Here is a 25,746-nt window from a genome sequence, read left to right on the forward strand (position 1 = left end):
GCTTGCCATGGAGAAGGTCCCAGTTTCAATTCCCAGCATCTCCAGTTAAAGGATCACATTGAAGGTGACAGGAAATAGGTCCACCAGAGACCCTGGACACCTGCTGCCAGTCTATGAAGACCTTAATAGGTCTTCAATGGACTGATTCAGTATTTTTTAAATTTACTTAATTTATTTATACCCCTTCTTTTTCTCCCCACTGGCAAGTTGGCAACCCAAATCAGCTCACCTTGTTTCCCCCTCCTCCATATTATCCTTACAACAACCCTGTGAGGTAGGTACAGGTGAGAGGATGTGACTGCAGCTTCATGTGTCATGTGTTTCAGAAAGTAAACTTGTCAGGGCTATCTAGATGAGTCTGCCCTCCATTATATCTTCTCAACAATCCTGTAAGGTAGGTTGGGTTGAAAAAAGAGGGCTGGCCCAGGGTCTCTTCATGGTTGAGTGGGGATTTGAACTCTGGTCTTCCAGCTCCTAACTCAACACTCTACCCCATACCTCACAGATTCTGTATCCCATGAAGAACCACTTCATGAAGTTGATGGGCTTTATAGTGATGCCTGTGTAACGAGCTTTTGCCCGTGTCTGAAACTAAGCTTCTACGAGCCAAAAGAAAGATGTATCTTTCTCCTGGAAAGCTTTCAGCAATTAGTTCTCAGACCTATCAAACAGGTAAGTTCTTTGAACCACCTGTTTATCAGTACATTTATTTATATAGGGTTCAATATTGCTTTGCAACTCTTTATCAAACACCTGTCTAGAGTTTATTTCACTTTATTGAAAATACCCCCTAGTTTTTTAATGAAGCAAGTAATCAAAATATAAATGGCTATTAATATAAATCCTATAAAAACAGAACACAGAAAGGCAATAAGAAATAAGTTTGATAACATTTCTTAATAAATTCCAAGTTTAACATAATCAAAGTTTCTATGAAATGCATAGGTAAAAATAAGTTCTCACCTAAATTCTCTCAAGAGATTTCTTCCATCAGAGCTCTGCCATTCTATCTGAGTTTTCAATTTTATACATCATCATATGCAAATATTTAAGGTCTATTCACATGATGGCACAAACAAACAATAATTGGTCTGATGCTTCACTGAATATTCATAGTATATTGTATAACCTTCCAATTAGTAAAAAATGATGTTATACTCAAACTTAAAAAACAAAACTATAAATCTCTGAGAAGAGTCAGAAAAAGTTAAGTTGAGAGATCACCATTGGTTGAATCTCTGATAGAGGAACATTAATCTCGACAGAGTCCAATATTTTAATTAACTGTCAAAAGATTAAAGCACACCTGTTAGAATTACCTAACACATAGAAAAAAACAGACGGTTCATGCAAAGTCTGAAAATTCATCTAGAATACAAGAGCTTGGCCTAGTATTGCTCAGTATTGATTATTGTCATCTGCTTTTATCTATATTGGTGCAACACCTGGACCATTGTCACCTTGGCAACAATAATGAATCACACCAAATTATTGCTGATACAACCAAACGAAGACACACTCTGTTTTGGTTCCCTGGAACAAAGAATGTATTTTGTTCCAGGGACAGCTCAGATAAGGAAAGGATCACTACGTATAACCCACCCAGAACATTCCACAAGGGTGGTGAAATCTTTCTTTGTTTCCCGCTGAATGAGTGCAGGGAACAATTCAGCTTGCAAAAACAAATGAGAGAGATTGCGTTTCGTCAAGAGTACAATCCCGAGAGGTTTGCAAACTTGGCTAACAAGGCAGACTTTCAGACAACTTGACGAACACTTGCTGATAGTATAACCATTGTGTAACAATTTTTAAAAACAACATGAAATCCACTTTTTGCTCCCTACCACAGGATACTGGCAAAGATTCTACTCCACTGTTTCTGAGCTGCAACATGGTACCCAGGTAGCTGGCCCCTTCGAACGGGCCACAGGGTCAGCTGCAGTGTAGGAGACAGGGAGGATCTAGGGTCCACCGAGGCACCTGGGCTGCAATCTCTATTCCAGGTTCAAGCAGCACCTGACTGGAGACCTCAGCACATGACACCCGAGTTCAACCAAGATGCATACAGCTCTACAAAGCCCTGGCTTGCAGGCTGCATCTTCAGTCTGGATAGGGTCATCATGCAGGGGTTCCCTTAGCTTGTAGCCATGGATAGACTTACCCTCCACAGATCTTAAACCTGTCTTTCTTAACACACACAAGGAGCAGGGACTTCATCATGTTCCAAAAAGGCAGCCAGGATCACAAGTTGCAGAAAATGCATGGGGGAAGACCCTAACTCTGGGACCAAGGTCAGGTCAGTTGTGTTAGTCTGTCTGTAGCAGTAGAAGAGCAAGAGTTGTGTAGCACCTATAAGGCTAACAAAATTGGTGGCAGAGTACGAGCTTTCATGAGTCACAGCTCACTTCTTCAGACACAGCTAGAATTTGAGTTCTTATATCTTGGTGAGTGGACTGCTTTCAGATGTCGAATGACAATAACCAGTTAATGACAATGGCAGGCATGACTGAATAGGGTGGGGTACGCAAAGGAGTGGTGGGTGTGGAGAAATCAGCATTAGTAATAAGACAGGAAGTCCAGGTCTTGATTCAATTCAGGTAGACACATTGTTTTGAGCTTTGTTATCAGTTGCAATTCAGCAGTCTCTCTTTCTAATCCCCCTTTGAAATTCCTCTGCAGGATAACTGCTACTTTTAGGTCAGTAACTATTTTTGAAAGCTTGTAATTCCAAAGATTAAACAGCCTACCCTACACTTCTGGTAAGTGTATGTATGAGTCAGGGTCAGAATATTGCATGTTTTCACCTTTTCTTTTATTCCTTGCTCAGTCTGTTGTATTGGTAAATGAAGTGTGTGCTTTTTATTTCCTTATCCTTTTCCTTTTGAATGCAATCAGACTTTGTGTAATCCACGTTCTCTTCCATCACACACAGAGAGGAGGGGAGGGGACAGCAGTTGATCCCCAATTTCCTAGAGAGTGGAAGTAAGAGTGTTGGATCCCCTCGGTAACAGAGAGAGACGCAAAGGGCTGAACTGCTCCATGAAGCAGTCGAGTAGCAGAGGGCACCTGGTTCGAGCCCCATTTCTGCCCTATTAATTGACTAACTAATGGTAGTTCTAAGAAGAGAGAGAAAAGAGCTGTAATGGGAGTGGAAGGAGACTGTGAAGCCTAGCTGGGCTGGAGACCCAAAGTAGCTGTATTACTTTCTCCTTTCCATGTGGGCAGAGACGGGGTGTCGCAAGTCCCATTTCCTCACAGATACATTCACAAATCTCCAAGCTACTGTTTGAAGATTGTGAAATGAGACCTCTGAACTGGACAACTGACGTGATGCCCATAGATCTCCCCTTGTCCTACACAGAAGAGGGCACTTGTGAAATAAAGGCCTGTTTCTTCTGTGGAGCTGTTTACAGTGCTTCAGTCAGCCTGGAATCTCCCCAGTTACCCACTTGATTGTGGAGTTCTAGGTTACACAATCTGCATACCATTTCTATAGGTCCACTGGACACAATACATCTGTAGTTCCCTTATCAGGCAAAGAAAGGTTTTTAAAAATTCACGAGAGCAGTTCCTGAGAATATGTGGTTTTTTTAAGAGCAGAGGATTTAGTGTTTGAGTTTCGATCCCTTCTTTTTGTGGTGGAGAGACTCCAAGTCTCATGGGTGCTGAGATGGCACACGCCAAGAGTTGAAATGCATCCAAAATCTTAAAAACGCTCTCCAAAATTCCAGTTTCCAACATTAGCATTTGATATTCCACTCAAATTAAATTAAATTAAAACACCCTGTGAGGAGGGTGGGGCTGAGAGAGCGCCAGAGAACTGTGACTAGCCCAAGGTCGCCCAGCTGGCTTCAAGTGGAGGAGTGGGGAATCAAACCCAGTTCTCCAGATAAGAGTCCTGCCGCTCTTAACCACTACACCAAACTGGCTCGTTGAGTACAAAAGGGTGGTGGCAGAGAGTGCGGGCAGCAGCAAGAACGGGCAGCGGTGGTGGCGAGACTGGGCAGTGGTGGTGGCAAGAGCAGGTGACAGCGGCGACAGTGGCAGCAAGAGCTGGCCCGCTCTCACTGCTGCCACCATCGCCCGCTCTTGTAATGCAGGAGCATGCCCCCCTGCCAGATAAGTAAGTGGGCACGGGGGAAATGGTGGGATCGGGAGATCCCCCGCCCCAGGTGAGAGAATGGGAACCCTAGGGCCATGCAAGAGCCAGTGTGGTGTAGTGGTTAGAGTGTCAAACTAGGATCTGGAGACCCTGGTATGAATCCCAACTCTGACATGGAAGCTTACTGGATGATTTCCGGCCAATCACACACACACTGCCTAACCTACCTTATAGATTTGTTTTGAGGAGAGGAGAACCGTGTAAGCCACTTTGGAAACAGTATACAGGAAACAGTATATAAGTACTGTATATAATGAAATATATAAATAAGTAAATAAGTAGCGAAAAGGCTGCAAAGGGAAGGAACGGCTGCAAAGAGGGAAGATGGGTAGCATGGAGTCTGCTTCTCCTATGTGTTCAACATTTTTCCAGAGAGCAAAGAGCCATTGTCGTGGTTGCCCTCGTTGAAGGCATCCGGTTCCTCCGCTGCCACCCCCTCCCATCATCCCCCCCCCCGATTCCATGAAATGGCCTTAGGGGGAAGCAGCCCACACACTGTCCATCTTTCCTTCTCTCCTCAAGCCCACCTCCTCCCCTCTTCCCAAAGCCATGAAGAGATAAACAATTATTGGTGGCCCCTGGCCCCAGGGAGGTCCACCTGACCTCGACCAGAGCCAGGGCCTTTCAGTCCCGCTCCCGCCTGGTGGAACTCTCTGTCTAGTGAGACCAGGGCCCGGCAGGATTTACTATCCTTCCACCGGGCCTGTAAGACAGAGATGTTCCGCCAGGTGTATGGTTGAGGTTAGGCTAGGCATCCACCGGCCTGGACAGAGGAGAAGTGAAGATCTGACTCCTCCCTACTAGGGTTGCCAGCCTCCAGGTAGTGTCTGGAGATCTCCCGGAATTACAACTGGTCTCCAGGCCACAGAGGTCAGTTCACCTGGAGAAAATGGCTACTTTGGGGGGTGGACTCTATGGAATCATGCCATGCCAAGGTCCTTTCCCTCCCCAAACTCCACTTTTTCCAGGTTTCTCCAGGTTTCACCCCCCAGATCTCCAGGAATTTCCCAACTTGGAGCTGGCAACCCTACTCCCTACTGGAGCCGTCCACCATCTAGTTTCCAGCTGACGGAATGATTGCCTTCAATTAGAGAATTGATTGCCGCTGTGTTGTATATTAACTTTTATAGGGCGCTGTCAGGACGTTGTTGATTTTAAATTGTTTTATGATGTGATTTATATGAAATGTTTTTATCTGATGTAATCTGCCCTGGGCCTGCTTTGCAGGGAGGGCAGAATAAAAGTCTAAATAAATGAATGAATAAAATAAAATCTCTCTCAAACAGTCAAAGCCTGATGTGATGGGGGGTCTGGGCTTCCCAAACATTGGAGCAGAAATAGAAAGAGAATAAACCTGATGAAGGTAACGGCAAAGGTGGTGCTTCACCCTCTTGGCAGCGAGCAGATTGTGTTTCCCTTCAACGGTGGTTGCAGGTGTCAGGAAAAAGGGTTAAAATAGCTTAAAATCAGAGGTGCAATGGATCTTGAATCACTAGAGAGTCAGAGTGTCAGTTTGCTTTAAAAATCATTTACTTCTAAAGGGAAAAGGTGCACAGGATTGCTACAAAATAACAAAGTCTAAGAGCCAAACTACAAGTGATGCCTTACACAGGTTGGACACTTGTCAGCTTCCCTCAAGTTTTGATGGGAGATGTAGGCATCCTGGTCTTGCAGCTGTAATGGAGAGCCAAGCTGTAAAACCAGGACGCCTACATTTCCCATCAAAACTTGAGGGAAGCTGACAAGTGTCCAACCTGTGTAAGGTGTCACTTGTAGTTTGGCTCTGAGGCTACATCTTGTTGACCAGGAGTACAGACAAAGAGATAGATAGGAATGGAGATTCTTCCTCTGTCTTCTTGACCCTGAAAGAAAATCACCTGACCTATTGACCAATAACAGTTTACAAACACATCTCAGTTTCCCCGGGGCTTCCAGGCTATTGGCTTTGTGCCAGGTTCTCTTCCAGGTCAATCTAAACAATAGCATGGTAGGTAAACACATTAACTCCATAATGACTGAATGTCAGACCTTGCAACACACATATATTCCAACAGCAGGTACAGCTAGATGGACATGACCCATAAGTGTCTATTTGTATGCATGAGCAAAATGCCATATTGATAGAGCAATTCTCAGCAGAGTTGCACCTTTCTGTTGAAGTCAGCGGATTTAGAAGGGTGTATATCTGCATGAGGCCCTGAGAGTCATTTTAACATTCTTCATGGCAGGTCACACTTTTAAAGTAAACTACAATGCACTTTCATTTGGGCAGGGCTTTTTTTCAGCTGGAACGCGGTGGAACGGCCTTCCGGCACCTCTTGAAAATGGTCACATGACTGGCGGCCCCACCCCCTGGTCTCCAGACAGGGGAGTTTAGATTGCCCTCTGCACCATGTGACGCAGAGGGCCATCTAAACTCTTCTCTGTCTGGAGATCAGGGGCAGGGCCACCGGTCACGTGACCATTTTCACCGAGGGCAATTTAAACTTTAAAAAACTCCCCCCTTGTTCCAGCTGACCCAAAGTGATGTCATTGTGCAGTCCTGAGTTCCACCACGGAGTTCCACCTCTTTTCCCAGAAAAAACCCCCCTGCCTTTGGGTATATAGATTGCTACTTTTTTAAAGTAAAGATGCTAGGTCTGGTTCAGATATCACAAACTCTGATGTCTAATCGTGGAGTTAAACAAGAGAGAGTATGCCTTGAGCTTGTGGACTTCCCCTTCCACTCTGTCCTAAGGTTGCCAACTCCAGATGAGCTCTCAGAATTACAACTGACCTTCAGGCATTAGAGATCAGTTCCCCTGGAGAAAAGGGCTGCTTTGAAGGGTGGACTCTATGGCACTGTACCCTTCTGAGGTCCCTCCCCTCCCCAAATCCTCTCTAGGCTTTATCCCCAAATCTCCCAAATTTCCCAACCTGGAGGTGGCAACCCTGCTATCCCCCCCATGCAACTCCCTCCCCTTTCATCCATAGCTTGGTCTCATTATAGTTGAGGTTTACATCTAAATTGTAGTTGACCATGGTTAGATCTATGCAGGACTGCCTTCTTCCATAAGAACTTATCCATCCATCCTGGTTATCTTCAGAGGCCCTGACTTGGGTGCCCCGCCCTCTGAGATCCAACACGGCCTTCTCAGTCACGGCACCAAAACTGTGGGACTTTCTTCCCAGGAAGATTTGTCTATTTCCCTCTATTGTTGTCTTCTGCCAGTGGGTGAAGACTTTTGTTTTATTTTGTTTGGCATGCTCCCAATAACTGTTATTGACCCTCCTCTCATTTTGGTGTTGTGCCTTTATTTTTATGGAATCGTTTACATATTATTTTAAATGCTATTTTAATTTTGAAATGTTTTGATGCTCAGAGACTTGGAGGGGGAGTTTTGCATGGAAAGGCAGCATAGAAATGTTTTAAATAAAAAATAAATAATCATCATAGTTTGATCAGGTGTAAAACTAAGCAGGGGCTCACAAAAGCCATGAAGAAGAGGAGGGGAATGCTTGAATTCACTGAACGTTTGTGATCTTTAAACCATGAAACATGACATTTGAATCTGATGGCCAACATGGCAACTAGTTCCGTTGGCCCACGCAAAGAGGAAACTAAAGTCCAAAACTGAAGTCTGAAACTGAAGTCTGCTGTACTTTTGTCAGTTTGGAAGTTCTTTGATTACTATCTGATCTTGCAGGTTTACTTATTGTAATCTGCCTTTTCATCAATGTCACTTAGAAAAGGTCAAATGTCGAGATGACACTGAAGAAGAAGTAGAGAGAGATTCCAGAGTCAGACAAAACATTGGGAGTGATGTGACATCTGATCTAATATTTAGACTCTTCTGAGAGCGGGACCACAAGTGACGCCTGACACAGGTTGGACACTTGCCAGCTTCCCTGAAGTTTTGGCGGGAAATGTAGGCAGCTTGGCGGAATGTTGGACAAGTGACAGTTGAAAAGTCCATTGGACAGCAGTCAGAGAGCCAAGCTGCAACCAGGATGCCTACATTTCCCATCAAAACTTGAAGGAAGCTGACTAGTGTCCAACCTGTGTCAGGCGTCACTTGTGGTCCCACTCTGAGTCTCTTTATACAGCCATATGGCTGTGTCCCAGATACTCTCCCCTTGCTTTTAATCTCAGATGAATTTTAACCAAATATATTTCCCCAAGCGAAGGCCATTTCCACATGACTTATCGGCTGACGAAAGGTTCTGCAAAACACCCGGAAGATAGCGTCTTCTTGCGCGAAATCACGCCAGGAAGACACTACTTCGCACAAAACTCCCGGATGAAAGCGTCTTCCTGGCACGATTTCACACGAGAAGACACTATCTTCCGGGTGTTTTGCAGAACGTTCTGTCAGCCAGTAAGTTGTGTGGAAACGGCCCAAGGTATCAGGGTTTTTAAAAAAAATATTTTGAAGAACTGCTGAACTAAAATTTCTCCAGAAATTTCGATATGGGCTGAATTTTCAGGGCTGAAATCTGAAAGGCTGAATTTCGCGTGAGTTTTGTGGAACAAGCTCTCAGTCATGAATCTTGACCATTTTGTTAATTTTTCTTAAAATACAATCCTTGACAAATTCAGTATGCAACAACCTTTATATAAACTAACACACCTAATTTAGTTCATCATATTCTAAAGAAAATAATACGTTTCTTAACAGGGCATCTTCTGAAGCAAAAATAATCTGATTTCAGCAAGCAGTTAAAATGTTTTCAATCATATACAATTTGCTGGAGAATCTCCCCAATCTCAATGATGTCAGAAAAAGCAAAACTATCCTCAGAACCTTAGTCTAAAAATTATTTTATTTAACTTCTATAGCATCACAAATCTGCATGCACAACCAGCAACAAATTAAGGATTCCAAACAACAAATAGAAGGCTACAAATCCCCAAAGCCCTATTATTTACGCTGTCAAAAATTAATATACGACGACTTGAGACTACAGCTCAGAAAGACAAGTGCAACCTATCAGCCCTGGATTCTGGCCTGCTGAAAGTTTACCACCCCTCTGGGTTTTACAGGTCTTGCAGTCCAACTAGAGAAGATTCTGAGAATTGATTGGATCTTCCCAACATTTGTTTGAAGGTGAATTTCAGAGAGGTTGTAGGTCCATTTGGATTGGGACTATATCATGCGGGTAGAGGGGGTTTAATCCTTCTCTCCCTTACATAATATCAGCAACCAAAACTGACCCCTTCCTGGCAGTTCCTGTCTCTTGTTCCTTCCAAGGGTCAACCCATTTTTTATCCCTACCCCTTCCTCCAAAGAACTCAGGGTAGCATACGCGGTTCTACACTTTACCCTCACAACAACCCTGCAATGTAGGTTAGGCTGAGAGAGAATGTGACTCGGGACCAGATCCATCACCTAACATCTATCACATTTTATTTTACCCTTCTTCCGAGAAACTCGGCAGTATACACAGTTAATCCCTCTTCCAGTTTATCTGCACAACAACAACACGGTGAGATAGGTCAGGCTGAGTGACTGGCCTAAGATCATCCAACAAAGCTCATCCCTGCGTGAGAATTTGAACCCATGACTCCTCAATTGTAGTCCAGCACTCTAGCCACTACATTGCATGGGCTCTCCCCAGTGAATTTCATGACCGAATGAGAATTTGATTCTGGATTTCCTGCATTTTCCTGAATGCAAGAGCCAGTTTGGAGTAGTGGGTAAGAGTGGCAGGACTCTAATCTGGAGAGCCAGGTCTGATTCCCCACTCCTCCGCTTGAAGCCAGATGGGTGACCTTGGGGCAGTCACAGCTCTTTCAGCCCCATCTTCCTCACAGGGTCATTGTTGTGGGGATAATAATAACACACTTTGTAAACAACTTTATTGTAGCACAAGGTTTTGAGATCCTCAGCTCTCTTTGTGAGATGTCTCTGATGAAGAGAGCTGTGGCTCTCGAAAGCTTATGCTACAATAAAGTTTGTTAGTCTTAAAGGTGCTCCTGGACTCTTTACTGTTTTGCTACTACAGACTAACACAGCTAACTCCTCTGAACACTTTGTAAACCGCTGTGAGTGGGCGTTAGGTTGTCCTGAACGGTGGTATATAAATCAATTATTATGATGTTGTTATTCTCTTTGGATACTTTAACCACTACACCCTGCCACTAATCTCTGTGCCAAATCATGATAACATGATAATAGGGTTGTTTTTTTACAGGTCAAAGCATTTGGTAAAGAGAAGGGATAAACCCCTGTTCCTCTCATTGCTCAGCACCAATCCAAATTGGAGCCTCCCCAACCCCCATTTTAACTACAGCCAGTTTGGTGTAGTGGTTAAGAGTGGCAGGACTCTGATCTGGAGAGCCAGGTTTGATTCCCCACTCTTCCACTTGAAGCCAGCTGGGAGACCTTGGGTCAGTCACAGCTTCTAGGAGCTCTCTCAGCCCCACCCACCTCACAGGGTGTTTTGTTGTGGTGAGAATAATAACATACTTTGTATACCGCTCTGAGTGGGCATTAAGTTGTCTTGAAGGGCGTATATAAATCGAATGTAGCTGTTGTTGTTATAATTTACCTTTTGAAATTAATACTGGCTTGGAAGATCCAGATTGAAATCTCCCAAACTCATCTAAGGGTTTTTCCACAGTGTAACACTCGCCTATGCAAGCCTCCTAGTTGCTGCAGAAGTTGATGAAGAGCAGCATTAAGAGGGCTTCCAGATAGCGGGTTCTTGTGTATTTTCCCTGCCCCAGGCCCTGCTCTGACCCCCCCCACACACACACATACACACCACCAGGTGTCTTTTTCAAGGATTTTTAAGACCAATAATTGACATAGTGACGTACCCTGATACTGGTATGTCAATATGTCAATTGCTGGTGGAAAGTGCCATTAAGTCACAGCCAAATTATGGCAACCCCCATAGAGTTTTCAAGGCAAGAGATGTTCGGAGGCGGTTTGTAGTTTCCTGGGGATTTTTCCCCAGGTGGAGCACAGCATGTCCCTACTGTATCGGGGAGCCTCCATATCACGTTGTGATCTTTTGGAGCACAACTTGTGGACCTCCCAGAGCTTTCCCTCGTAAAGCGGAGCCAAGAAGTGTAAGAACAAGCCACGCTGTTGCCCTCCCTTGGTGCTGCTTTCACAGTGGGGGCAGCTTTTCCTGCTCACATCTGGAACCCACCCAGGTTCGGGAAAGATGAGACAAAATCTGGAAGAAATCCAGCAGGTGTGTGAACGCACTGTTATGCTATAGAGCAGGGGTGGCCAAACTGCGGCTCGGGAGCCCCATGTGGCTCTTCTAGACATATTGTGTGGCTCCCGGTGGTCTCTGAGTATCGCCATGGCCATACATTTTTAGTTTTGTTTATTTCCCTCCCTCCCTTTCCTCCTTTCTTTTCATGTCTTTCCGTCCCTCCCTTTCCTTCCTTCCTTCTTTCTTTCCGTGTCTTTCATATTTTCAATAAAAATGTTGGGTTTGCCAGGTCTGACTTAGAAAATACCTGAGGACTTTGGGGGTAGCAAGGATGTGACATCACTTCTAAGTCAAAGGTCAAGTGATGGCTCTTCCCAAACTCCACCCCTTCTGATGATGTCACTTCCAGCATACTGCACAACCCCCCCACCCCTTCCTGTGATGTCACTTTCAGGACACTCCTCCAAACCCGCCTCTTCATCTGAAGTCACTTCAATGCATCATGTCTTGCGGCTCTCAGACATCTGACGTTTATTCTATGTGGCTCTTACATTAAGCAAGTTTGGCCACCCCTGCTATAGAGAAATGTGCAAAAAAAAAGCCCGAAACTACCACTTCCCAGCAGCATTGATCTCAAGGCAAATAACCAATGTGGGAAAGTTCTAGATGGGCTTCCAGACCAGCAACAAAAGTAGTTGGTACACACACACACGCTCACAAAACCTTTATTGGCATGTCAGAGCGAAAAAAGGTACATTAAAATTAGTTGATACAGATTGCAGATTGAAGAAAACTAGCCACGTTAGAGGTTATGGGAAAGTTGTGACCAGACAGTAATCGCTGGACCTTGACATTATCAGAAAGGCCGCACCATGAATAAAGAAGGGAGTTCAAAAGTTTGTCTCGGATCTTAGAATAAAATAAACAGTATAATAGAACGTGGGGAACAGATTCATTGACACCCAGGCCACAAGGGCATTTTCTGGGTTCGTAAGGGGTCCCTTGGCATCTGCCAACGAAAATGGCTGAAGGCAGTATGTTGAATCTGGCCAGCATTAGTGCCCTTCTTTGATGGGGATCAGTTAGGAAGAGGAAATAGGCGGCTAACTGGCCAGATGACAGAGGCAGTCACAAGTTACCTGAAGAACAGGTTGTCCTAGCTGCCTCGGTCAGGCGCTGGAACTGAATGTCTATAAGAGCCTCCATTTAATTGTCTGAAATGCTGTTGGAGTAGGTGCAAGATAAAGTGATTCTAAAGATATACCCAAGTAGTTGGTATAAAGTTCCTAGTCCAGGTTGCTACACATGGTTTGTTGGGCCGTGTTCAGTTTGTGATATGTCAAAAGTCAGATATGCCTGTCTTAGCCCATCGAGGATATTCCATCGAGCTGTAGCTTTTAGGTCTCAGTCTAAGGTGGGCTCCAAGAGTATGTAGCCTTTGATCTCAAAGTTCAGAGCTGTCCAGTCCACCAAAGGGGTAGGCACCGTCTCCCGCCGGATCCTCCTCAATTGTTCCGGGGGCAAAACAGTATCCCACATATACACCTCTGCCATTTCCCCAACAAAGGACTGCTGTTCTTCAAATGAATCTCCGTAAGAATCTTGGCCCTGGCCTAGTATCATCACTATATGCGTACTGATAGTATAGCCTTTAGCTAGCCCTTTCCTGGGCAATGCCAGGCCGTCTACCCACAACTGAATAACCCCCGTAGTCGAATTCCACGTCATGCAAATATTCTCCCAGTGGCTGCCTCGATTTGTGTTTCCAGGCACATAATATGAGAGATATTGCCCACCCACATAGAGATGGTACTTTGTGGGGCTGTCCTTGAAGAGGAGGATATCGTTGGAGTGGTTCTTCGAGGCACAGGAGAAGAGGGAGAAGGAGCGGGTCAAATCAGTGTAGAACTTAAGACACACGGTGAATTGTTGCAGTGGCTGCACCAGGTGAGGTTTCAACAGGACGTAGGCGTTTTCTGAAGGCTTTGGGAACACAAATACCTTCTCATCCAAGCCTGACAGAGAAGAAAGACAAGATCTCAGAGACACCTCGTTTCTTTTGCTTCTTCTCCCCTGAATAAACTTCTTGTTATGTAAGTACTAGCAACATAGCCTGTTATGGGGGAAAAATACAACAGGCTCTAGAAAGGGGAGGGCAGGCAGGCAGGCATTCACTCCTCCTCCATCACTGATCCCAGCTGGTGAAGGATGGGGGGTGGGCATTGTCATCTGCTCCACACTTGATCTGCCTGATCTCGGCCATGTGAAGGGGTGGTGGGCTTTGCTACCTACTCCATGCCTGATACATGCCAGGTAAAGGAGGGGCATTGCCTCTTGTTCTGCACCTGACTACAGCTGGGTGAAGGGGGGAAGGCATTGTCGCCTGCTCCAAGCATGATCCCAACTGGGTGAAGGGGGTGGATATTGCCACCTGCTTCCTGCTGGGTGAAGGGAGGAACAGACATTGCCACCTGCTCTGCACCTGATCCTGACAAGTGAAGGTGGATGGTAAGCTTTACTACCTGCTCTGCTCCTGATCCCTGCTCAGTGAAGGGGGTGCGGGCATTGCCACCTGCTCTGCTCCTGATTCCAGCAGGTTGAGGGGGGGCAGGCATTGCTGCATGCTTGGCTCCTGACTCCGGCAGGGTGAAGACAGGGTGGGCATTGCCACCTGTTCAGTGGCTTATTCCGCTAGGTTGAAGAGGGTGGGCATTGCCACTTTCCCTGCTCCTTAGCCCATCTGGGTGAAGGGAAGAAGGGCATCGCCTCCTGCTCTGCACCTGATCCCAGCCAGATGATGGCGGGGGGTGGGCATTGCCACCTGCTCCGCTCCTGATCTCAAATGGGTGATGGCGAGGGGTGAAGCACTGCCACCTGCTCCGCCACTAATACCAGCCAGGGCCAAATCCACACACACACACCATCCGCTTATCTTGCGCAGTCATGGCAGTTGGGTTCATTCCGCTACCATGCTGTGCATCATCACATTCACCCTCCCAGTGCATCTTCGTGGCGCAATCAGTTCTCCGCACGCCACTGAGTAAAGTGTTATAGTGGGCAGTTCCCTCCTCCGTCATCAGTGTTGACGGCACACGTCACTTCCCTTTTTTTTCCAAAAAAAGTTAATTTTGCACTATACCAATATTCCAACTCTTATGTAGGCAGAGCCAGGGAAAAACCAGAGTATTTATAGGGGGGAACCAGGTTCCATTCAAAGCCGAGAGAGGAAAGTAACTGATGGTAAGATAAAGGACCATCGATGGTTGTTGTGGGTTTTCCGGGCTGTATTGCCGTGGTCTTGGCATTGTAGTTCCGGACGTTTCGCCAGCAGCTGTGGCTGGCATCTTCAGAGGTGTAGCACCAAAAGTCTTTTGGTGCTACACCTCTGAAGATGCCAGCCACAGCTGCTGGCGAAACGTCAGGAACTACAATACCAAGACCACGGCAATACAGCCCGGAAAACCCACAACAACCATCGTTCTCCGGCCGTGAAAGCCTTCGACAATTAAAGGACCATCGTCTGTTTCTTTTCCCGTGCAAACCGCTGCTCACTAAAGTAGGTTTTGCGGTATACCGACCTTTCTTTATTGTGCAAATGCGCTATGAAAGCCCTTTTTTAAAAAAAAAAAGGACTGGGGAAAAAACAGATTTCCACCATTATCATGTGGTATGGAAAGGAGGCGCAATTGTGGCGCGGGGATGGCAGAGAACACTTGGAATGGGAAAGCGTGTGAGTATCTGCTTGAACAGCACCATGGTTGCGAAAAAGGCGCGGAAACAAAAGGAAGTGTGGATTCGGCCGAGGTTAAGGCAGGGGAGGGCATTGCCACCTGCTCCATTCCTCATACCAGCTGGGTTAGGTTGGGGGATGGGCATTGCCACCTGCTCCGCTCCTGATCCCAGTCGGGTGAAAGAGGGCAGGCATTGACATCTGATCTGCTCCTGATCCCAGCTGGGTTACGGTGGGGGTGGGCATTGCCACCTGCTCTGCTGCTAGTACCTGCTGGGTTAAGACAGTGGGTGGGCAAAGCCCCCTGCTCTGCTTCTGATCCCTGCTGGATGAAGGGGGGTGGGCACTGCCAAGTGCTCCGCACCTAATGCCAGCTGGGTTAAGGTGAGCGGTGGACACTGCCACCTACTCCTAATACCATCTGGGTTAAGGTGGGAGGGGAAATTCTACCTGCTCTGCTCCTAATGCCAGCTGGGTTAAGGCAGGGGGGTGGGCATTGCCACCTACTCCGCTCCTAATACTAGCTGGGTTAAGTTGGGTGGTGGGCATTGCCATCTGCCTCACTTCTAATACCAGCTGGGTGAAACTAGAAGTTGGGCATTGCCACCTGCTCCCAGCCTGGGCTTCCCACCATGGTACATTTTCCAGAGGGACATGGTACCTTGCCTAGGCTTCCCTCCATGGCAGCGCCCTCTGGTAGTGCACCAGGGTATAGAGTCATTTGTCTGAAATACGCTTACTCAATTATATAGTAAAACTAGCAACAAAGCCCATTGTGGGGAAAAATACAACGGGCTCTAGAAAGCTGCTTCGGGTTGTTTTTTAAAAAATAATTTCATGAAACATAGCTAGGAAGGGCTTTGCAGGCTGGGCAGGCCTTCCCACACCCACCGTGGCTTGATCGGGGCTGGGGAGGGGCATGCTGGTGGGCCAGGCACTCCCAGCTTCTTCCACCACAGCCTGATCGGGGCTGGGGAGGGTAGAGCCAACCTGCTGCGGTGCCTTCTGAGGCTACAGAGGCTTGGGAGTGCTGCAGCCATACAGGAATAAAACGTGAGTCATCGCCAATATGGCTCGCCTTTTACATAGTGGGATCCTACAGTGTTGAATGCTTGGTTAATCAAGGAGTCTGGCCCGAATCTCTCTTATCACTTGGTTCAAAAAATGTGTGGAATACAAGCTGTTTACTTTCTTTAGGGTAGATTTTTCTTTTAATCTATCAACCCTCTGGGTAGTCTGCTGCCACCAGGAATATTTTATTCCAAGATATTTTATTTAAATTTCCCCTTTGATAACGTTCCCAAAGCGTCAAGCTCCTTCGTGGTTCTACGTGGCCCTGAGGATAGGAATGGAATATGGCAATGACAGCTACTCTGAGATATAACAAAACAAACTTTTATTTAGTTAAAAAGCGTATTGGTTTCATAAAAGTAGTTCTCGGTTCTTAAAGTTACTTCATTTACTCTCATTCACACAGATCTCTTCCAAGGCTTCACACACAGCTAGCCTCTCTGGGCCAAGCTACACATGACGAATGACACTTGAACGGCAAGTGGATTGAGTGGAGGGCAAGCGAACAGGGAGAAATACACTTGCTGTTCAAGTGTCATTCGTCATGTGTAGCTTGGCCCCCAGACTCTTATTCACAGAAATATTAAACCTGCTTAGGCAGCACACAGTTGGCCTCTCCTTCCCTGACTGAGGGCCAAGCTACAAGTGACGAATGACACTTGAACGGCAAGTGTATTTCTCCCTGTTCGCTTGCCCTCCACTCAATCCACTTGCCGTTCAAGTGTCATTCGTCACTTGTAGCTTGGCCCTGAGAGCTAAGCTACAAGTGACGAATGACACTTGCCTGGCAAGTGAACAGACTCACGTGTACTCCTCCCTGTTCACTTGCGCTCCACTTGCATTCCACTTGATCAAGTGGAGAGCACGTGAATGGCAAGTGAACAGGGAGGAATACACGTGAGTCTGTTCCCTTGCCAGGCAAGTGTCATTCGTCACTTGTAGCTTGGCTCATAGTGTCCTTTCACAAACATGCTCAGTTCAGGTTCCACACAGGTTATATTTCTCTCATAAACACTTCAACATATTCAGGCAGCACACAGCTAGCCTGCTTTCTTCTGACCGGATCTTTTCTCTCTCTGCACTGTCAGTCTAAACTGCTTTTACTCCGCCCACACTCTCAGTCATCAACCAATCATATCACTCACTCTTCCCTCTCTCACCCCCACTCTTCACCTGGCTCAAACCAAGCATTTAAAGACACAGGCACACATTTACTTGAAATCATTACACAAGCGTTTAAGAGTCTTCACACTCACACGTGCGCGCACACACACACACACACACATCCCATTAGAGGATGAGGCCTTTCTAGGGTTGCTAACCTCCAGGTGGTGGCTGGAGAGCTCCCAGAATTTCAATTGATCTCCAGACCACAGAGATCAGTTCCCGTGGAGTAAATGGCTGCGTTGTAGGGCGGACTTTATTGCATTAAAACTGCTGTGGTCCCGCCCCTCCCCAAACCCCACTGTCTCCAGTTCCCACCCCCAGAATCTCCAGGAATTTCCCAACTTGGAGCTGGTAACCCTGTCTTTGACACACACCCCCCCACACACACCCAGCATCCTGCGGTCACCAGATTCATACAGTCTGAATGGAGGCAAAGAGCAGGTCCGCCCCTACCCCAGATATTTATAGATAATAGAATCTGACCTAAGCCAGCCTCCTCTGTAAGACTGACTAGCAGATTTAGCCAGTCCAATGTAAAGCCCCATCTCTGATGTCAGGGGCTAACATTACCCATCAGAAAATTATAGTCCCACTCACCAAGTAGCTGTCAATGATTCTCATGGGGGAAGTGTGGCCTAGAAGGTGAAACCGGGTGGGGGGCAAGCATGAGGTGGAGAGAGTGGCAACGAGGGAGATACGGGTTTGGGACTCACCTACCACTAGCCCAGATCATATTACCCCCATCACCTACATGTCTGTGCCAGCGCTCCCGAAACGCCCAGGAAGACGAGAAGCCAAAGACCTGCCTGGTCCATGTTACCACCCGGAAAACAGAGAGCCATGGAACAGACGGTAGTCAACCAAAGCCTGTTCTTTTTCCTCCAAAACTGTCCACTCTAACGCCCAGCCCGGCCCTTGGAGTCAACTCTGAAGTTAATCAGTATTCAGTGTTGCTGGAGGGAGACGTTGTCCTTCAGGGGGATTCAGTGGAAAACTTTTAAAGTCCAGTGAACAAAGCCTGGCCTGAGAGGTCACAGGCCGCTTCAGAATAAACAAGGAAAGAGACTTCTGTGGCCACACAGTCCGGTGATACGGGCTGAGCTCCAAGCACCGCAGCAAAGATAAGTAAAGTTGCCAGACCAAAGGGCTTCTGCTGTGAGTGGCGCATAGAAAGTGGTGGCTGTGGCTTGGTCTCTTTCTGTGCTGAATCGCTATCAAGAGACCAAAGCCAGTTGCCCACTGTCCAGGAATCCAGAGGAGTTAGCCATGTTAGCTCTGACAATGCGCTGGTGGTCTCCGAGCTCTCCCGCTTTGTTTGCCTGCTCTGCCGCAGATGCCTGCCCGCAGTGGCTGTGCCTGGTGTGTGCTGGCGGCAGCTAGCGGCGTGTGCTGGCGGCGGCGGTGGTGGTGCAGGGCAGGAGGGCTAGGAGGCCACAGCTCTGTGGTGCATGCTCCCGCCCCCTGCGCCTCCTCCAGCGCTCCCTCCGGCACCCCGCGCCTGAGGCCACCGCCTACCTGGCCTCAATGGCCGTGCCAGCCCTGCCTGGGGGGGGGGGAGTGCAGATGATTGGGGAAGGCAATGGCAAACCACCCCGTAACAAAAAAAATCTGCCAAGAAAATGTGATTTCCCCCCATGGGTCAATAATGACTCAGTTCTTGCACAGGGGACTATCTTTACCTACCTACCAAAAACATCACATTGGATGTTTGCTGACCTTGCTACAACTATCATAACATTGACAACTATACATGATTTGTCAGGGGAAAGATTCCAAGGTGTGTGTAAAATTTTACAGAATGTGTAAAACTGAATTGTTCAGGAGAGTATTTTTCTAAATGGCATAGGGTTCGAGTTAACTGCCTGTGAAACCGTAGGCAACTTTCATTGCTTTTTTCATGGTATATTATACTGCTGTATTGAATGCATTATTCTCTTATTAGCGCATCGTTCTCTGATTTTGTAATCCAGCTGTGTTCAATGTCGGTTGTCTGTATTATACTGTTTTTACTGCATTTTAGGGGGAGTGAGTAAAAGTTGGATCCAGATTATTTTAAATGGATCCTCATGAATTCATATCATTGTTATACTGAAACAAAACAAAAAGGTTGTCACATTATAGACCATGTCCTAGTCTAGAAACAGCACCTAAACAGTCATGTGCCCACCACTCCATGGCACTGCCACAACATAAAAATGTCATATGAAAACACGGACCCTCATAGATCCTCTAGATTTTTACGTGGGGTCACCCAAAGCTCACCACACAGTCCCACATCGTGTCCATTGCCGCAGATTGTCCCGTGGTGCTGCCATCGTATTTTGTGTTTTTTGTGTTTTTTATAGTTTTATAGTGAATTTGTGTTTTTTATAGTTCAGTGAGTCTGTGAAACTGGCAGTGATGTATGATCTGGTGCTAGATTTGTTTGTGTTCTACTTTTAAACAACTATAGGATCCTGTAGAATCCATGCCTTTGAACCATCTTTCTGTGCCATGGCTTCCCAAGGAAGCGGCGGGCGCATTATTTTTGTGGTTCAGTCTGTGGCTATGGATATGAAATGTGATTGACTGGTGCATTTTGGGTGGCCTCAAGTACAAATCCTGAAGATCCACGAGGATCCGTGCTTTTGAACCAGGTTTTTGCACCTTGGCAGTGCCACCAAGTGGTGTACGCATGATTATTTTAGTGCAATCTGTGGCAGTGGACATGACATGGGATTGTATGGAGTGTTTTGGGTGACCCAATGGACAAATCCTGAGGATCCATCAATATCTGTGCCTTGAAACCATGTTTTTGCACCATGGCAGTGCCAAGAAGCTGAGGGTTCATGATTTTTGTGGTTCAGTCTGTGGCTATGGACATGACATGGGATTGTATGGAGTGTTTTGGGTGACCCAATGGACAAATCCTGAGGATCCATCAATATCTGTGCCTTGAAACCATGTTTTTGCACCATGGCAGTGCCAAGAAGCAGAGGGTTCATGATTTTTGTGGTTCAGTCTGTGGCTATGGACATGACATGGGATTGTATGGAGTGTTTTGGGTGACCCAATGGACAAATCCTGAGGATCCATCAATATCTGTGCCTTGAAACCATGTTTTTGCACCATGGCAGTGCCAAGAAGCAGAGGGTTCATGATTTTTGTGGTTCAGTCTGTGGCTATGGACATGATATGGGATTGCATGTTGCGTTTTGGGTGACCCCATGTAAGACTCCAGTGGATCCATGAGGATCCATACCTTCGAAGCATGTTTTTGCACCACGAAACAGTGAGTGCATGATTTTGGGGTGCAATCTGTGGCAATGGACACAGACTATATGGTGAGTTTTGGGTGACTCCATGTAAAAGTCCAGAAGATCAATGTGCATTCAAACACCGTTTTTGTGGTGTGGTGGCACCCCCAAGTGGAGGGTGGGTGATTTTTGCGGTTCAGTCTTTGGCTCTGGCCACGATTTGGGATTGTATGGTGAGTTTTGGTTGATCTGATTTAAAAATCCAGAGGATCCATGAGGATCTATGCTTTTGAACCACGTTTTTGCAGTGTAGTGACACCATGAAGTGGGGGTGCGTGTTTCATTCAAACCAGGGTTTGGCAGCATGATTCATTCAAACCAGGTTTTTGAGGCATGAGGCCAATTGGTGGGTGGGAGATTTTTGCGGTTCAGTCTATGGCTATGGCCACGATTTGGGATTGAATGGTGAGTTTTGGTTGATCTGATGTAAAAATCCATAGAATCCATGAGAATCTGCGCTTTCAAACCACGTCTTTGCGGCGTGGTGGTGCCAGCAAGAAGCAAAAGCATTATTGTTTTGGTGCTGCCTCTAGAGTAAGACCTGATCCACAACACGACGGTGTTTTTATCTTGTTTCAAAGTAAAAATCATATGAATTCATGAAGATCTGCGCCTTGGATTTACATTTTTCGCAGCGGCAGCATCACATATTTTTGATCCGTGTTTTTTAGGTTTTCGTTCTGTGGCCCTGGCTGTGATGTGTGGTTCGATGTTACATTTGAGCTGTCCTATTTTAAAAACTATAGTATCTATGAGGATCCCTGCGGATCCCAGATTTACTTTCTTCCCATTTCAGATGTGCACAATCCATCTTAAGTATCAGAGAGAAACACCAGTTATAAATGATATAAGTGGGGCTGCTAACTTCCAGCTGGGCCCTAGAGATCCTCAGGAATAACAACGGATTACCAGACAACAAAGATCAGTTCCCCTGGAGAAAATACTTCGAAGGGTGACTCTATAAGCATTATACCCCACCGAGCTTCCTCCCCTCTCCAAACTCTGCTCTCTCGGAGCTCTACCCCCAAATCTCCAGGGATTTCCCGACCTGGAGCTGGCAGCCCTATGGACCGTGCTTGAGCTCCCTCCTCACCCCAAATTCCACCTTCCCCATGCTTCACCCCCAGATTTCCAGGAATTTCTCAAACTAGAGTTGACAACCCCAAAATTCTGGAACGATTTCTGAAAGAGTAATGGTGGGGGGAGTGACTTCTGTCTGTAGCAGTAGACGAGAGCAAGAGTCCAGTCGCACCTATTAAGACTAACACAATTTGGGGTAGGGGATGAGGTTTCTGCACTGATATCTGCACTGCATTGAAATCTGCACTGCAATTTGCTAGGAGGCGCGTCTTTGGAGGGAGAAGAAATCTGAGAGTTGCGCCAGGCTCCCTTATTCGCTTCCGCCCTGGGGGACGGGCATTGGGAGAGGCTCCCTGCCTATGTTTATGTCTGCTCGGCTGCCGTCGGCTTGCAAGAAACGGAGCTGCTGGTTTTTTCCTCCACCTCCCAAACTGCGTTTTGCAATCGTTTCTCTGTTTCAGGTAATGGGGAGGGACGGGGTGGCTCCTAGATCGCCATTGCATAATGCCTAAAGGGGAGGGAGGGCAGACGGCCATTTCCTCCCATAGAATCATAGAGTTGGAAGGGGCCATACAGACCATCTAGTCCAACCCCCTGCCCGGTGCAGGATCAGCCTAAAGCATCCCTGACAAATATTCATCCAGCCTCTTCTTGAAAACTGCCAGTGAAGGGGAGCTCACCACCTCCCTAGGCAGCTGATTCCACTTTTGAACTACTCTGACCGTGAAAAAGTTTTTCCTAATATCCATCCGGTACCTTTGTGCATGTAATATGATTGGCCAGTCTGTGCCAATCTGGGTAGGCTGGTTGCATGTATATGCAGGGAGGTGGTAAGGTTGCCAACCTCCAGGGGTGCAACAAGAAAAGGAAAGCAAGGGGCTCCCCTTCCCACTCAAGACACAAACAGAACAAACAGGGAAGGTAGCAACACAGCCTAAAAGGTATATTGCTCGATCAAAAATGGAATAAATTGACAACAAAGATAAATATATACAATCTATAAGTCAACAATATATGATGCATATGAAAAAATGGGGACCCAATACAGTTTAACACAAATGGGCAAGTTCATTTAAGTAATATGCACTGTATAATAAAGGCAATTCATATGCAGTATAACACAAATAAGTTGGTTTGTTTAAAGTAATGTATAGTAACATCAATTTCTAGTCACAAGTCTGTGTAGGTGATGCTTCAGGTATGCCAAAAATAAGGTTCATTAAAGAGCTCTTTAATGAACCTTATTTTTGGCATACCTGAAGCTCTTTAATGAACCTTATTTTTGGCATACCTGAAGCATCACCTACACAGACTGTGATGCATCCTTTGTGACTAGAAATTGATGTTACTATACATTACTTTAAACAAACCAACTTATTTGTGTTATACTGCATATGAATTGCCTTTATTATACAGTGCATATTACTTAAATGAACTTGCCCATTTGTGTTAAACTGTATTGGGTCCCCATTTTTTCATATGCATCATATATTGTTGACTTATAGATTGTATATATTTATCTTTGTTGTCAATTTATTCCATTTTTGATCGAGCAATATACCTTTTAGACTGAGTTGCTACCTTCCCTGTTTGTTCTGTTTGTAACCTCCCGGGGGTGGCCGGAGATCTCCCGCAATTATAGCGGATCTCCAAGCTGCAGGATCAGTTCCCCTTGCAGGAAATGGCTGCTTTGGAGGGTGGGTTACAGTGTCCCTCCCCAAACCCCCATGCTCTGCCCCCAGATCTCCAGGATTTTCCCATCCCAGAGCTAGCAACTCTATGAAGGGCACCATCTGCGGCCTCAATGTCAGCCCGGACGCGAACTCGGTGCAAAGAGTTATTTTTAGGCGCTTGGCTGCTTTGGAGCAGCGCGTGTACGGGTAGGGGGGCACAGCTTGTTTGTTTTAAAATCCTATAAAGTAAGTGGTACTTACAAAAGGGGGGAAAGTCATAGAGGAGGAGAGGAGTTTTTATCAATGGATGCTAGCAAAATGGAGCCTCCCTGTGCAGAAGCAGTGTATCTGAGTAAGGCTGTTTTAAAATCATATAAAGTGGAGGGAGATGTTAGTCACTATCGTAGGCACTTACAAAAGGGGGGAAGTCATAGAGGAGGTAAGTTTTTACCAATCGATGCTAGCGAAATGGAGCCTCCCTGTGCAGAAGCAGTGTATCTGAGTAAAGCTGTTTTAAAATCGTATAAAGTGGAGGGAGATGTTAGTCACTATCTTAGGCACTTACAAAAGGGGGGAAAGTCATAGAGGAGGTAAGAAGTTTTTACCCATCAATGCTAGCGAAATGGAGCCTCTCTGTGCAGAAGCAGTGTATCTGAGTAAGGCTGTTTTAAAATCCTATAAAATGGAGGGAAATGTTAGTCACTATCTGAGAGCCAAGCTACAAGTGACGCCTTACACAGGTTGGACACTTGTCAGCTTCCCTCAAGTTTTGATGGGAAATGTAGGCGTCCTGGTTTTACAGCTTGGCTCTCCATTACAGCTGCAAGACCAGGATGCCTACATTTCCCATCAAAACTTGAGGGAAGCTGACAAGTGTCCAACCTGTGTCAGGCGTCACTTGTAGCTTAGCTCTTAGGTACTTACAAAAGGGGGAAAATCATAGAGGAGGAAAGAAGTTTTTATCAATGGATGCTAGCAAAATGGAACCTCCAGGTGCAGAGGCAGTGTATCTAAGTAGGGCTGTTGATTTCAGAGCTGCCTGTGAGTTTCGCATCAGTTTTTGGCTAACTGGGGAGGAGGACGCTGGGTTACAAAGCTTTTGGGTCCAATACAGCCAATCAGTTCTTATGGAAGAGAGATCTAACACAGCTGTTAGCCATAACTATTTGGAACCTTCATGTTCAGAGGTAGCGTACCTGTGAGTGCTGGAGGCATTCGGTGTGTGCCGTTTTTATGACTTTCTTGTGGACTTCCTGGAGGGATTTGGCTAGCCACTTTTCAAAAGAGGATGCCAGCATAGGTGGAATTTGGCTGTGATCAGGCGGACCCCATTCTTCAGTGGTTACAATGCCCCTGAGCAGGTGGAGAGTGGGGGGGGGCTTCCAGACCCCAGAGAGCTGTTTCCAGCCTGCCCCTAACTTTTTCTAAAAATGGAAGAAATCGTGTTAGAGTAGGAAATCTTTGCATTTAGATTTGGAGTGTTAGGCAAGGAGACAAATTTTCCGGAGGTAAGACGACAATCTTTTATTCCAAGCCAACCACACTTTCATAACTGTGTGATAGGTGGAGATTCAACAGCCATCTTTTTGTTCTCCATACGGAGATAAAAGCATGGTGGAAAGCTGCACCTGCTGGATTTCTGTCTGCCATGCCCCTTTTGGCAGTATGCAACCTCTGGCAAGGATACAGGTGGTGATCTTGACGGGGAAGAGCAGGCAGGGTCATTTTAACCCATGGCTGGGCCCCTGGGCTTTCAGTTATCTCAGCCCCCTCCAGCACTTCATTTTTTTACTCCACTACAGCTGACAGCCTCACCCTGGTACGGTAGGTACTAGACCATAGTACATAGCCCTATATCCATTTTCAGGATCTCCTAAAGAATTCTATTCACAATTTTTTTTTTAAAAATTATTGCATGTGTTGAACTCTTCAGGAAAGCACATTTTGGGAGTATAATTGTTCAGTACTGTCAGGGCTTTTTTTCAGCTGGAACGCGGTGGAACGGAGTTCCGGAACCTCTTGAAAATGGTCACATGGCTGGTGGCCCCACCCCCTGATCTCCAGACAGAGGGGAGTTTAGATTGCATTCCACGCCGAGTTGTGCGGAGGGCAATCAAAACTCCCCTCTGTCTGGAGATCAGGGGGCGGGGCCACCAGCCATGTGACCATTTTCTCTGAGGGCAACCCACTGAGTTCCACCACCTCTTTTCCCAGAAAAAAAGTCCTGAATAGAATACTGTAATATTTTGAAGTGAATAACATTTTTATTATTTATTAAAATATATAATTTATGGACAATTGCTTTAATATAAGAGACAACGGGCGATTCCACACGCCCCGGCATAGCACTATACTCGTGCAATGAGGGCGTCTTCCTGGCGCGATTTCTGACATCATCGCGCCTTGATGACACTC

The 25,746-nt window shown here is 46.2% G+C and overlaps 2 protein-coding genes across 4 annotated transcripts in view; one reads left to right on the forward strand and one right to left on the reverse strand.

Moving 5' to 3' along the window:
• The window catches only part of DUSP23 (dual specificity phosphatase 23), a 50,791-nt gene that overhangs the window by 7,672 nt on the left and 17,373 nt on the right, over nt 1–25,746 (forward strand). Inside the window, exon 1 of one of the 3 annotated variants that reach the window (XM_054993736.1) lies at nt 15,669–16,097. The exons of 1 other annotated variant lie outside the window; for it this stretch is intronic. The gene's annotated coding sequence lies outside the window, so the exon portion shown is untranslated. Of the gene's footprint in view, nt 1–15,668; nt 16,098–22,007; nt 22,120–25,746 lie in introns of those variants that run through there. One more of the 3 variants, XM_054993714.1, reaches the window with a different exon arrangement.
• LOC129339086 (serum amyloid P-component-like) lies at nt 12,024–18,204 on the reverse strand. The gene is made up of 2 exons (XM_054993692.1): nt 18,034–18,204; nt 12,024–13,329 (listed from the first exon to the last, which is right to left on the reverse strand). The coding sequence occupies exons 1-2, from the start codon at nt 18,122–18,124 to the stop codon at nt 12,719–12,721; spliced, it is 702 nt and encodes a 233-aa protein (XP_054849667.1). The 5' UTR covers nt 18,125–18,204; the 3' UTR covers nt 12,024–12,718.

Source organism: Eublepharis macularius, chromosome 1 (assembly GCF_028583425.1).
Source record: "Eublepharis macularius isolate TG4126 chromosome 1, MPM_Emac_v1.0, whole genome shotgun sequence".
NCBI lineage: Eukaryota > Metazoa > Chordata > Lepidosauria > Squamata > Eublepharidae > Eublepharis > Eublepharis macularius.